Below are 15,000 nucleotides of genomic sequence, written 5' to 3'. Positions count from 1 at the left end.
CCGTCGGAGCTGCCGATCTCTGTATAACGGCCGTCGGTGCTGCCGATCTCTGTATAGCGGCCGTCGGTGCTGCCGATCTCTGTATAGCGGCCGTCGGTGCTGCCGATCTCTGTATAGCGGCCGTCGGTGCAACCGATCTCTGAATAGCGGCCGTCGGTGCGACCGATCTCTGTATAGCGGCCGTCGGAGCTGCCGATCTCTGTATAGCGGCCGTCGGAGCGACCGATCTCTGTATAGCGGCCGTCAGTGCAACCGATCTCTGTATAGCGGCCGTCGGTGCGACCGATCTCTGTATAGCGGCCGTCGGTGCGACCGATCTCTGTATAGCGGCCGTCGGTGCTGCCGATCTCTGTATAGCGGCCGTCGGTGCTGCCGATCTCTGTATAGCGGCCGTCGGTGCTGCCGATCTCTGTATAGCGGCCGTCGGAGCTGCCGATCTCTGTATAGCTGCCGTCGGAGCTGCCGATCTTTGGATAAAAGCGTCTGCTAAATGAATAAATGTAAATGTAATGTAAATGTATAGCGGCCGTCGGTGCTGCCGATCTCTGTATAGCGGCCGTCGGAGCAGCCGATCTCTGTATAGCGGCCGTCGGAGCTGCCGATCTCTGTATAGCGGCCGTCGGAGCTGCCGATCTCTGTATAGCTGCCGTCGGAGCTGCCGATCTCTGTATAGCGGCCGTCGGAGCTGCCGATCTCTGTATAGCGGCCGTCGGAGCTGCCGATCTCTGTATAGTGGCCGTCGGAGCGACCGATCTCTGTATAGCGGCCGTCGGTGCGACCGATCTCTGTATAGCGGCCGTCGGTGCAACCGATCTCTGTATAGCGGCCGTCGGTGCGACCGATCTCTGTATAGCGGCCGTCGGAGCTGCCGATCTCTGTATAGCGGCCGTCGGAGCGACCGATCTCTGTATAGCGGCCGTCGGAGCTGCCGATCTCTGTATAGCGGCCGTCGGTGCTGCCGATCTCTGTATAGCGGCCGTCGGTGCGACCGATCTCTGTATAGCGGCCGTCGGAGCTGCCGATCTCTGTATAGCGGCCGTCGGAGCTGCCGATCTCTGTATAGCGGCCGTCGGAGCTGCCGATCTCTGTATAGCGGCCGTCGGAGCTGCCGATCTCTGTATAGCGGCCGTCGGAGCTGCCGATCTCTGTATAGCGGCCGTCGGAGCTGCCGATCTCTGTATAGTGGCCGTCGGAGCGACCGATCTCTGTATAGCGGCCGTCGGTGCGACCGATCTCTGTATAGCGGCCGTCGGAGCTGCCGATCTCTGTATAGCGGCCGTCGGAGCTGCCGATCTCTGTATAGCGGCCGTCGGTGCGACCGATCTCTGTATAGCGGCCGTCGGAGCTGCCGATCTCTGTATAGCGGCCGTCGGAGCTGCCGATCTCTGTATAGCGGCCGTCGGTGCGACCGATCTCTGTATAGCGGCCGTCGGAGCTGCCGATCTCTGTATAGCGGCCGTCGGAGCTGCCGATCTCTGTATAGCGGCCGTCGGTGCGACCGATCTCTGTATAGCGGCCGTCGGAGCTGCCGATCTCTGTATAGCGGCCGTCGGTGCGACCGATCTCTGTATAGCGGCCGTCGGAGCTGCCGATCTCTGTATAGCGGCCGTCGGAGCTGCCGATCTCTGTATAGCGGCCGTCGGTGCGACCGATCTCTGTATAGCGGCCGTCGGAGCTGCCGATCTCTGTATAGCGGCCGTCGGAGCTGCCGATCTCTGTATAGCGGCCGTCGGAGCGACCGATCTCTGTATAGCGGCCGTCGGTGCGACCGATCTCTGTATAGCGGCTGTCGGAGCGACCGATCTCTGTATAGCGGCTGTCGGAGCCTCTGCTGGTAGGGACCGTAAGATGGCCGCTCGAACACTTCCGAGTGGCTTCACTGCCTGGTGGCAGTTTAGAACGTCATGAGCTATCCAGTCATTATATAGATCAGTGACACACACTCACTCACTCACGAACACACACACACACTCACTCACACACGCACACATAAACATACACACACTCTCTCTCTCTCTCACAGAAAATGTGCGAGTCCCGATTTTCGCCTCTTCTTCTGCGTTTAATTGTTTGAATGTGTAAATTTGAAGACAAAACACGTCCAAATGATAAACTCTCACTCTATGGTGGCTAAATTCAGCAGCGAATCGCATGCGTGCCGAACCGTGGGTCAGCTGATCCGTACGATCACCTGCGATCCGTGTGTGTGTGTGCAGATACACGCGTGACAGAACCTTCTTCAGCACGTGTGTGTGTGTGTGTGTGTTCTAGACCTCGATCGCGGAGTGCCTGACGTATCTGGATAACGGTGTGGTGTTCGTGGGATCCAGACTGGGAGATTCTCAGCTAGTGAAGGTCGGTGATCTGGCAGATGAGTTATTGTTCTGTGATAATGGCGTGTTCTCTAAGACCGTGTGTGTGTGTGTGTGTGTGTGTGTGTGTGTGTGTGTGTGTGTGTGTGTGTGTGTGCAGCTGAATGTGGACAGTAACGACCAGGGTTCGTATGTGGCAGTGATGGAGACCTTCACTAACCTGGGCCCGATAGTGGACATGTGTGTGGTGGACCTGGAGAGGCAAGGCCAGGGTCAGGTGAGCACATCACACCACATCATCATCATCATCATCATCATCATCATATAAAACATGGAGTTGTGATGGACGGGTTTCACGGCTCCCATCTCTGTGAGGCTGAAGAGGATCATCTGAAGATCTGACCGTGTGATCATGTCGTTCGGTGCTCCCGCTGTCATGATGACTGATGCTGCCAACATTGGGGAATATAGACAGCGCGACGCATCGATGCATTCCACCAAATCAAGTGTGTGTGTGTGTGTGTGTGTTCCTGCAGCTGGTGACGTGCTCCGGAGCGTTTAAGGAAGGCTCTCTGAGGATTATTCGTAACGGTATCGGGATCCATGAGCACGCCAGTATCGACCTGCCGGGGATCAAAGGTCAGATCTTTGCTGTCGATCTCCTGCTAATATACAGAGTCACAGTGCAGTGGAGAGCAAGTGTTTGATACACCGCTGATTTTGCAGGTTTTCCCACTTACAAAGCATGTAGAAGTACTCTGTTTATCATAGGAACTCTTCAACTGTGAGAGACGGAATCTAAAACAAAAATCCAGAAAATCACGTATGATTTTTAAGTAATTAATTAGCGCGAAGTATTTGATACATCAGTAAAGCACAACTTAATATCTGGTAGAGAAACCTGTGTTTGCAGTTACAGAGATCATGCGTGTCCTGCAGTTCTGGAGCAGGTCTGCACACACTGGGGATTCTGGCCCACTCCTCCACACACACCTTCTGGCCCACTCCTCCACACACACCTTCTCCAGATCCTCCACACACACCTTCTGGCCCACTCCTCCACACACACCTTCTCCTCCACACACACCTTCTGGCCCACTCCTCCACACACACCTTCTCCAGATCCTCCACACACACCTTCTGGCCCACTCCTCCACACACACCTTCTGGCCCACTCCTCCACACACACCTTCTGGCCCACTCCTCCACACACACCTTCTGGCCCACTCCTCCACACACACCTTCTGGCCCACTCCTCCACACACACCTTCTGGCCCACTCCTCCACACACACCTTCTGGCCCACTCCTCCACACACACCTTCTGGCCCACTCCTCCACACACACCTTCTGGCCCACTCCTCCACACACACCTTCTGGCCCACTCCTCCACACACACCTTCTGGCCCACTCCTCCACACACACCTTCTGGCCCACTCCTCCACACACACCTTCTGGCCCACTCCTCCACACACACCTTCTGGCCCACTCCTCCACACACACCTTCTGGCCCACTCCTCCACACACACCTTCTGGCCCACTCCTCCACACACACCTTCTGGCCCACTCCTCCACACACACCTTCTGGCCCACTCCTCCACACACACCTTCTGGCCCACTCCTCCACACACACCTTCTGGCCCACTCCTCCACACACACCTTCTGGCCCACTCCTCCACACACACCTTCTGGCCCACTCCTCCACACACACCTTCTGGCCCACTCCTCCACACACACCTTCTGGCCCACTCCTCCACACACACCTTCTGGCCCACTCCTCCACACACACCTTCTGGCCCACACCTCCACACACACCTTCTGGCCCACACCTCCACACACACCTTCTGGCCCACTCCTCCACACACACCTTCTGGCCCACTCCTCCACACACACCTTCTGGCCCACTCCTCCACACACACCTTCTCCAGATCCTCCACACACACCTTCTGGCCCACTCCTCCACACACACCTTCTCCAGATCCTCCACACACACCTTCTGGCCCACTCCTCCACACACACCTTCTGGCCCACTCCTCCACACACACCTTCTCCAGATCCTCCACACACACCTTCTGGCCCACTCCTCCACACACACCTTCTGGCCCACTCCTCCACACACACCTTCTGGCCCACTCCTCCACACACACCTTCTGGCCCACTCCTCCACACACACCTTCTGGCCCACTCCTCCACACACACCTTCTCCAGATCCTCCACACACACCTTCTGGCCCACTCCTCCACACACACCTTCTGGCCCACTCCTCCACACACACCTTCTGGCCCACACCTCCACACACACCTTCTGGCCCACTCCTCCACACACACCTTCTCCAGATCCTCCACATACACCTTCTGGCCCACTCCTCCACACACACCTTCTGGCCCACTCCTCCACACACACCTTCTGGCCCACACCTCCACACACACCTTCTGGCCCACTCCTCCACACACACCTTCTGGCCCACACCTCCACACACACCTTCTGGCCCACTCCTCCACACACACCTTCTGGCCCACTCCTCCACACACACCTTCTGGCCCACTCCTCCACACACACCTTCTGGCCCACTCCTCCACACACACCTTCTGGCCCACTCCTCCACACACACCTTCTGGCCCACTCCTCCACACACACCTTCTGGCCCACACCTCCACACACACCTTCTGGCCCACTCCTCCACACACACCTTCTGGCCCACTCCTCCACACACACCTTCTGGCCCACACCTCCACACACACCTTCTGGCCCACTCCTCCACACACACCTTCTGGCCCACTCCTCCACACACACCTTCTGGCCCACACCTCCACACACACCTTCTGGCCCACTCCTCCACACACACCTTCTGGCCCACTCCTCCACACACACCTTCTGGCCCACTCCTCCACACACACCTTCTGGCCCACTCCTCCACACACACCTTCTGGCCCACACCTCCACACACACCTTCTGGCCCACTCCTCCACACACACCTTCTGGCCCACTCCTCCACACACACCTTCTGGCCCACTCCTCCACACACACCTTCTGGCCCACTCCTCCACACACACCTTCTGGCCCACTCCTCCACACACACCTTCTCCAGATCCTCCAGGTTTCGGGCTGTCGCTGGGCAATACGGACTCTCAGCTCCTCCACAGATCTTCTATTGGGTTCAGGTCTGGACACTGGCTAGGCCACTCCAGGACCTCGAGATGCTTCTTACGGAGCCACTCCTCAGTTGCCCTGGCTGTGTTTCGGGTCGTTGTCCTGCTGGGAGACCCATCGACCTGTCTTGAGTGCTCTTACTGAGGGAAGGAGGTTGTTGGCCCAGATCTGGCGATACACGGCCCCGTCCATCCTCCCCTCAGTACGGTGCAGTCGTCCGGTACCCTGTGCAGAAGAGCATCCCCAGAGAATGATGTCCACCTCCAGGCTTCACGGTTGGGATGGTGTTCTTGGGGTTGTACTCATCCTCCTTCTTCCTCCAGACACGGCGAGTGGAGTTTAAACCAAGAAGCTCTATTTTTGTCTCATCAGACCACATGACCTTCTCCCACTCCTCCTCTGCATCATCCAGATGGTCATTGGCAGTGCCCGTACCCTTCTTGTGAAAATCCACAATCATCTCCTTGGTCTTGTTCGTGTTCAGGATGAGGTTGTTCTCCTTGCACCACAGCTCTAGTCCATCCTCCTGCCTGTATGCTAACTCATTCCCTTTGGTGATGAGCCCAACCACTGCAGTGTCGTCTGCGAACTTCACTATGAGGTTGCTGCCATAGTGAGCTCTGCAGTCATGCGTGAGCAGTGTGTAGAGCAGCAGACTGAGGACGCAGCCCTGTGGGGAGCCAGTGTTGAGGATGACGTAATGTTATTAACTCTTACAGACTGAGGTCTGTTGGTCAAGAAGTCCAAAATCCAGTTGCAGAGTGATGGAGCTAGACCTAAGATTGAAGACCTGAAGATTGTGTTAAATGCAGAACTAAAATCCAAGAAGAGTAGCCTCATGTAGGATTCCTTGTTCTCCAGGTGTGTGAGGGCCTTGTGGACCACAGCAGCGATGGCATCAGCCATCGAGCGGTTCCTCCTGTAGGCATACTGGTGTTGGTAAGCTGTTATGTCGATGGAATTTTTTTATGTGTGACATAACCAGCCTCTAAAAGCACTTCATTGCTATTGGTGTGAGCGCAATCGGGCGGTAGTCATTTAGACAGGACACTGTGGCGGCTTTGGCACTGGGACGATGGTAGACGTCTCAAAGCACGTTGGTACTGTGGCCTGGGAGAGTGAGATGTTGAAAATATCCGTCATGACATCTGACAGCTGGTACTCGAGTGTATTTTCCCCTCTAGTGGCGATGGTGACGTGCTGGTGGAATATGGGGAGTATGTCTTGCAGGTGAACATGGTTAAAGTCCCCTGCAACAACACACAGGGCCTCCGGGTGTTTGTTTTGCATGGAGCTGATCATGCCATGCAGTTCCTTGAGGGCTGCATTAGCTAGTGGAGGGACATAAACAGCAGCTATGAACACGGCTGTAAATTAGCGTAGGCGGTAGTGCGGCCGGCATTTGATAATCAGGTATTCAACTGCTTCAGAGCAGTGACTATCAGCCACAGAACAGTTGTGCACCAACCTTCGTTTACATAGATGCAGAGTCCGCCTCCCCTTGTTTTCCCCGACAGCTGATTTCGGTCAGAAAGAACTCTCCCCTCAAGCTGGCAGACGGAGTCCGGGATGTTGCTATGAAGCCAGGTCTCTGTCAATACAAAGACACAGCAATTCCTCATCTCCCTCTGGCACAGTCTCAGTCTTAGTAAGTCCATATTGTTATCCAACGCTCAAACATTGGACAAGAGTGATGGAATGGCCGGTCTGCTGGTCTTCTTTAACTTAGCAAGCAGCCCCGCTCTTTTTCCCCTCTTCTGTTTCCTTGTACACCGCCGCCTTTTCCCCTGTCATGGAGTAGTCTATTCCTCCATGCCACTGTCCTCAACAACTGAGTCTACCTAACATCGTTTTGAGCATAAACGGAACAAGCCAGTTGTCATTCAGTTCCAAGAGCTCAGTCCTACTAAACTTTATCGCTGTAATCGTGCTAATAGTAATCTCAGTAACACCAGGAGCTAGAGAAGCCGCTGCACTGCTGCGCGCCGCCATCTTGGTTTCCTTCCTTGGATCGTTCCTTGGTTTCCTTTGTTGTTTACTTCAAGATTTAAAACCCAAGCATCAATGTTTTACCACAGGTTTACAATAATAAGTGATGCATGGATCATAATGAATTAATTTGTCAGGATTGCACATTAGTCACACAGAAATAAAGTGGTTTACGGTTATTTCACAAAAGAGAGAGGATACACGTACTTAATTCAACCATGTCGTTTTCTTTTTATTTGTAGTCAGGACCCTGTTTACATAACATTTAGAAAGAATGATAATTTCTACAAATTTTCCACCAAAAATACAACCTAAGAAGCTCTAGCACTCTCCCCCGAAAGCTATATTTTCAGTCAGAGAAACAGAGGAAGCTCTCCAAAAGTTGCTTTATTTTATGACATATGCGGAGCTAGATATGGATATCAGACAGTCCGGTATAAAGAGATGAGATGCACTGACAGATAAAATAAAAACACAATTGTAATAGCTTTTATGATTTCTTCAAGCATCGTATTTACCATTTTTACTATGGTAATGGTTACCACACATAGTCTAGACTCTATTGCATTTCATAGAAATATTTCTGCTTTATACGGTGATCAGAATCCATATCGGATCACAAACAGAAGTTATTTCAAACACTCGCTGCTGTCTGAAAGTGAGTTTTGAGCTTAAAACGGGATGGTATTCATCCCTCCTGGGATGGTGCTGCTCTTCCCTCTAGTAATATGGCACATAGTCTTAGAGCTCAAACATGACAAACTGGGGCTCAGGTCAGGAAGCAGACAGACTGGTTAAACCGACCGTCTGCTAGCTGTCTCGCGTCACTAAGACACAAACTTTTAACTCTCTCTTTTCCAGCACGTTAGACACAGTTGCTCCGTTGCGCTTAAAGAAAATAGTCCAACGCTGTGGTACAACGAGCACACTCAGGCCCTTAAAGGAACACTCCACCGGTTTTTGAAATAGGGCTTATTCACCGTCTTTCCTACATTTAGATAGGTGGGCAAATGCATTTTTGTCTCAGTGCATGCATTGTTTTAGTTTGGCATGGTCGCCGCTAGCTTAGCTTAGCATAATGAATGGAATCCTTTGTTGCCAGCTAGCATGTCCTGAGTAAAAGTGATTAAAAAAAACTAAAAAAAACACCTAATTACTTGTGGCCTGCGTATTCACAAAGTACAAATAGCGATGCAGATTAAGACTAGGCGATTTCCTAGGCAGATATTGACTTGGGACTATATTAGGGCGAAGCACTGCTACTGGGCGCAGAGATATCACGCAGCACCTGAAATCCGTCAACATACCGGCGTGACCTGCACCCAGCATCTTCGCTTTTGGATTGTGTTTATTTTGAGAAGTTACAGCAAACATGGTAATTGAAAATAATCACTTACTCTGTGGACAGCTGTCCATTGGGTCCATTCGGCGTGGGGCGTTTTTTTCAGTTTACTTTATCGCACCGGGGGAAAAAGTCGAGGACTGCGGGATAGATCAACGCAGAGAAATCCTCGGTAGCTGTGACACAACTCTGGGCACGCTCATCTTGATCTGACACGTTAGCCTGGTCATCGATGGCAGTACCTTGTCCCACTCGCCACAGCACAGGCAACCTCCTCCTCCTGTCGTTCTATTTCCAAAGCACGCGCTCCTCTTCTGGAAACTCTGGCTCATAGAGGTATGGTTCTGGATCTCGACTGTCTGAGAAGTCACCCTCTTCGTCTCTCACAAAATCAGCCATGTTCATCGCCATTCACTCTGTCTACTGTAGGAAAAATATCCAGCTACTATTCACGCCGGTATGTTGTTGACGGAAGTTGTGCGATTTCAGGTGCTGCGTGATATCTCTGCGCCCAGTAGCAGTGCTTCGCCTGTGCTTCGCCCTAATATAGTCCCAAGTCAATATCTGCCTATGAAATCGCCTAGTCTTAATCTGCATCGCTATTTGTACTCGTTGTGAATACGCAGGCCACAAGAAGTAATTAGGTTGTTTGTTTTTTTTAATCACTTTTACTCCGGACATGCTAGCTGGCAACAAAGGATTCTATTCATTATGCTAAGCTAAGCTAGCGGCGACCCTGCCAAACTAAAACAATGCACGCACTGAGACAAAACTGCATTTGCCCACCTATCTAAATGTAGGAAAGACGGTGAATAAGCCCTATTTCAAAAACCGGTGGAGTGTTCCTTTAAGAGAGCAGCCAGAAAAATGGAGCACAACTGGAAGAAAACAAAACTAGAGGTATTTCGCAGGAGAAGGAGAGCTCGATTGCATACAGAGAGGCCTTAAAAACTGCTAGATCTGTTTATTTTTCAACCCTATTAGAAAAAAATAAACAAAACCCTAGGTATTTGAACCAGTGGCTAAACTAACGGAAAATAAAGCTTCAAGCACAGACGTTTCCAAGCAGAACAGCAGTAATGACTTTATGAACAGTATACGATACTCAGCTGTATATTTCTTCAAAACCTAACGAAACCTACCAATTCACAAAATTAACGGAATGCATAGCGGATATAAAAAACTGGATGACTAGTAATTTCCTACTACTAAATTCAGAAAAAACAGAGATTCTAATTATTGGACAAACTTCCACACGTAATAACCTAGAGTACTGTCTAACACTTGATGGCTGTGTGTGTGTTTGTCAGGACTGGCAGAGTAACAGTGTGTGTGTGTGTGTGTGTGTGTGTGTGTGTCAGGACTGTGGCCGCTGCGCTCAGAGTCGAGCAGAAACACTGATGACATGCTGGTTCTGTCTTTCGTCGGTCAGACCAGGTGAGTTGAGTTTACTTCAGTCCAGAGCTGAACTACACCTCGCATGCTCATCACTGTCGCGTGTGCGCGTGTGTGTGTGTGTGTGTGTGTGTGCGTGTGTCAGGGTGCTGATGCTCAGCGGAGAGGAGGTGGAGGAGACGGAGCTGCCGGGGTTTGTGGATAATCAACAGACGTTCTTCTGTGGGAATGTAGCGCATCAGCAGCTCATCCAGGTGCGCTTACACACACCTGAAGCACAGGATAGGGGTGGCGTTCGAAGCCCTGTTGACACGTGTGTGTGTTTAGATCACGTCGGGCTCCGTGCGCCTGGTCACTCAGGACAGCAAGGCTCTGGCGAGCGAGTGGAAGGAGCCGCAGGGCAGGAACATAAGCGTGGCGTCGTGTAATAACACACAGGTGGTGCTCGCTGTGGGGCGAGTGCTGTATCACCTGCAGATCCTCACCGGAGAACTCAAGCAGATCAGGTGAACACACACACACACACACACACACTCTAACACACACACACACACACACTCTAACACACACACACACTCTAACACACACACACACACACACTAACACACACACACACACACTAACACACACACACACACACACACTAACACACAGGTGGTGCTCGCTGTGGGGTGAGTGCTGTATCACCTGCAGATCCTCACCGGAGAACTCAAGCAGATCAGGTGAACACACACACACACTAACACACACTCTAACACACACACACACACACACACACACACACTAACACACACACACTCTAACACACACACTAACACACACACACACACACTAACACACACACACACACACACTAACACACAGGTGGTGCTCGCTGTGGGGCGAGTGCTGTATCACCTGCAGATCCTCACCGGAGAACTCAAGCAGATCAGGTACTAACACACACACACTCTAACACACACACACACACACACTCTAACACACACACTAACACACACACACTAACACACACACACACACACACACACCCTAACACACAGGTGGTGCTCGCTGTGGGGCGAGTGCTGTATCACCTGCAGATCCTCACCGGAGAACTCAAGCAGATCAGGTACTAACACACACACACACTAACACACACACACACACTAACACACACACACACACACACACTAACACACACACACACACACTTAACACAGGTGGGGCGAGTGCTGTATCACCTGCAGATCCTCACCGGAGAACTCAAGCAGATCAGGTGAACACACACTCTAACACACACACTAACACACACACACACTTACACACACGTACACTCACATACATCCGTCTCTAACTTATAAGCAAGTTTTATTTATATAGCACATTTCATACACAATGGTAATTCAAAATAACAATAAAAAGCAGCTGCGGGTGTAGTGATGGTGAACCAGCAGATGATCAGAACTCTTGAGCTCAGCCAATCTAACGTCCTGTTGTGTAATTAAACCAGAGAATGTCTAATAGGAAGAGAATTGGCACTCTCTGCTTGCTTCCGGGTTCTGGATTGGTTGCAGTAACACGTCTCTATCCATGCGGGGGCGCTCGCGAGCGAGTGCAGAATGAATGGTCTATGGCAAAATACCCCTCAAAACCCACTTTTCTCAGGATATAATTTTTTGTCTAGTAATTTAAATGTTGTATTCGAAAGGGGGGGGCTAAGATAATACACTCAGCTGAAAATTGCATTTTTAAGTTACTTATCTGCTCTAAAAAAGCGTTCAAAAATGTGATGACGTCACATCACATATATGTTATTAGCAGAATGCTAGCATGTTCCGGCCAACAACGGCCCCACCTGTAAGAAATCGAAAGGACATAAGTACTGGTTCATTCAACTTTCGACCTATAACCCATGTTGAACTTGCAAAGCCTACAATAAAATCTGAGATTTCTCAACGGCAATCGGGTGAAAGAGACACATTTAGCCGTATAGCCCCATTGACTCCCATTCAGTCTGCACTCGCTCGCGATCACCCCCAGTGGAATTCTAATGGAACTGCAACCAAAATCAATACAATGGGGCTGAATAGGGAGTGCCAAGGCTCTCCGTAGACGGTCTCTGATTAAACCCAGTCCTCTGCTATGATCATGCCGGCTGTAGTAAAGTGTGTGTGTGTGTGTGTGTGTGTGTGTTCTGCAGCTCCACGGAGATGGAGCACGAGGTGGCGTGTCTGGACATCACTCCTCTGGGCGAGAGCGCAGGAGAATCCAGCATCTGTGCCGTGGGACTCTGGACCGACATCTCGGCCCGCCTGCTGAAACTGCCCTGCTTCAGCCCACTGCACAAAGAGATGCTGGGCGGAGGTGTGTGAGTGTGAGAGTGAGTGTGAGTGAGAGTGTGAGTGAGAGTGTGAGAGTGAGTGTGAGTGAGAGAAGAGTGAGAGTGAGTGTGAGAGTGAGTGTGAGAGTGAGTGTGAGTGTGAGTGTGAGTGTGAGAGTGAGTGTGAGAGTGAGTGTGAGAGTGAGTGTGAGAGTGAGTGTGAGAGTGAGTGTGAGAGTGAGTGTGAGAGTGAGTGTGAGAGTGAGTGTGAGAGTGAGTGTGAGAGTGAGTGTGAGAGTGAGTGTGAGAGTGAGTGTGAGAGTGAGTGTGAGAGTGAGTGTGAGTGTGAGAGTGAGTGTGAGAGTGAGTGTGAGAGTGAGTGTGAGAGTGAGTGTGAGAGTGAGTGCGAGAGTGAGTGTGAGAGTGAGTGCGAGAGTGAGTGCGAGAGTGAGTGCGAGAGTGAGAGAGTGAGTGCGAGAGTGAGTGCGAGAGTGAGTGCGAGAGTGAGTGCGAGAGTGAGTGCGAGAGTGAGTGCGAGAGTGAGTGCGAGAGTGAGTGCGAGAGTGAGTGCGAGAGTGAGTGCGAGAGTGAGTGCGAGAGTGAGTGCGAGAGTGAGTGCGAGAGTGAGTGCGAGAGTGAGTGCGAGAGTGAGTGCGAGAGTGAGTGCGAGAGTGAGTGCGAGAGTGAGTGCGAGAGTGAGTGCGAGAGTGAGTGCGAGAGTGAGTGCGAGAGTGAGTGCGAGAGTGAGTGCGAGAGTGAGTGCGAGAGTGAGTGCGAGAGTGAGTGCGAGAGTGAGTGCGAGAGTGAGTGCGAGAGTGAGTGCGAGAGTGAGTGCGAGAGTGAGTGCGAGAGTGAGTGCGAGAGTGAGTGCGAGAGTGAGTGCGAGAGTGAGTGCGAGAGTGAGTGCGAGAGTGAGTGCGAGAGTGAGTGCGAGAGTGAGTGCGAGAGTGAGTGCGAGAGTGAGTGCGAGAGTGAGTGCGAGAGTGAGTGCGAGAGCGAGTGCGAGAGCGAGTGCGAGAGCGAGTGCGAGAGCGAGTGCGAGAGCGAGTGCGAGAGCGAGTGCGAGAGCGAGAGCGAGTGCGAGAGCGAGTGCGAGAGCGAGTGCGAGAGCGAGTGCGAGAGCGAGAGTGAGTGCGAGAGTGAGTGCGAGAGTGAGTGCGAGAGTGAGTGCGAGAGTGAGTGCGAGAGTGAGTGCGAGAGTGAGTGCGAGAGTGAGTGCGAGAGTGAGTGCGAGAGTGTGAGTGTGAGAGTGTGAGTGTGAGTGTGAGAGTGTGAGAGTGTGAGAGTGTGAGTGTGAGTGTGAGAGTGTGAGTGTGAGAGTGTGAGTGTGAGTGTGAGAGTGTGAGAGTGTGAGAGTGTGAGAGCGAGAGTGAGAGCGAGAGTGAGTGCGAGAGTGAGTGCGAGAGTGAGTGCGAGAGTGAGTGCGAGAGTGAGTGCGAGAGTGAGTGCGAGAGTGAGTGCGAGAGTGAGTGCGAGAGTGAGTGCGAGAGTGAGTGCGAGAGTGAGTGCGAGAGTGAGTGCGAGAGTGAGTGCGAGAGTGAGTGCGAGAGTGAGTGCGAGAGTGAGTGCGAGAGTGAGTGCGAGAGTGAGTGCGAGAGTGAGTGCGAGAGTGAGTGCGAGAGTGAGTGCGAGAGTGAGTGCGAGAGTGAGTGCGAGAGTGAGTGCGAGAGTGAGTGCGAGAGTGAGTGCGAGAGTGAGTGCGAGAGTGAGTGCGAGAGTGAGTGCGAGAGTGAGTGCGAGAGTGAGTGCGAGAGTGAGTGCGAGAGTGAGTGCGAGAGTGAGTGCGAGAGTGAGTGCGAGAGTGAGTGCGAGAGTGAGTGCGAGAGTGAGTGCGAGAGTGAGTGCGAGAGTGAGTGCGAGAGTGAGTGCGAGAGTGAGTGCGAGAGTGAGTGCGAGAGTGAGTGCGAGAGTGAGTGCGAGAGTGAGTGCGAGAGTGAGTGCGAGAGTGAGTGCGAGAGTGAGTGCGAGAGTGAGTGCGAGAGCGAGTGCGAGAGCGAGTGCGAGAGCGAGTGCGAGAGCGAGTGCGAGAGCGAGTGCGAGAGCGAGTGCGAGAGCGAGAGCGAGTGCGAGAGCGAGTGCGAGAGCGAGAGCGAGTGCGAGAGCGAGAGCGAGAGCGAGAGCGAGTGCGAGAGCGAGAGCGAGAGCGAGAGCGAGTGCGAGAGCGAGTGCGAGAGCGAGTGCGAGTGCGAGAGCGAGTGCGAGAGCGAGAGCGAGTGCGAGAGCGAGTGCGAGAGCGAGTGCGAGAGCGAGTGCGAGAGCGAGTGCGAGAGCGAGTGCGAGAGCGAGTGCGAGAGTGAGTGCGAGAGTGAGTGCGAGAGTGAGTGCGAGAGTGAGTGCGAGAGTGAGTGCGAGAGTGAGTGCGAGAGTGAGTGCGAGAGTGAGTGCGAGAGTGAGTGCGAGAGTGAGTGCGAGAGTGAGTGCGAGAGTGAGTGCGAGAGTGAGTGCGAGAGTGAGTGCGAGAGTGTGAGTGCGAGAGTGTGAGTGTGAGTGTGAGAGTGAGTGTGAGTGTGAGAGT

At 52.7% G+C, this 15,000-nt stretch overlaps 1 protein-coding gene across 2 annotated transcripts in view; it reads left to right on the top strand.

Moving 5' to 3' along the window:
* The window catches only part of ddb1 (damage-specific DNA binding protein 1), a 43,959-nt gene that overhangs the window by 17,010 nt on the left and 11,949 nt on the right, over window positions 1–15,000 (top strand). For both annotated transcript variants that reach the window (XM_079621447.1, XM_079621448.1), the window contains exons 8-14: window positions 2,272–2,355; window positions 2,473–2,589; window positions 2,849–2,951; window positions 10,153–10,228; window positions 10,332–10,440; window positions 10,514–10,692; window positions 12,366–12,529. In XM_079621447.1, coding sequence (XP_079477573.1) covers window positions 2,272–2,355; window positions 2,473–2,589; window positions 2,849–2,951; window positions 10,153–10,228; window positions 10,332–10,440; window positions 10,514–10,692; window positions 12,366–12,529 — 832 coding nt within the window. The remainder of the gene's footprint in view (window positions 1–2,271; window positions 2,356–2,472; window positions 2,590–2,848; window positions 2,952–10,152; window positions 10,229–10,331; window positions 10,441–10,513; window positions 10,693–12,365; window positions 12,530–15,000) is intronic.

The sequence above is a fragment of the Phoxinus phoxinus genome (assembly GCF_949152265.1).
Source record: "Phoxinus phoxinus genome assembly, chromosome: 8".
NCBI classification, from domain to species: domain Eukaryota; kingdom Metazoa; phylum Chordata; class Actinopteri; order Cypriniformes; family Leuciscidae; genus Phoxinus; species Phoxinus phoxinus.
The sequence above is the reverse complement of the archived record's forward strand: the minus strand, read 5'-3'. Positions and strand labels throughout refer to the sequence as shown.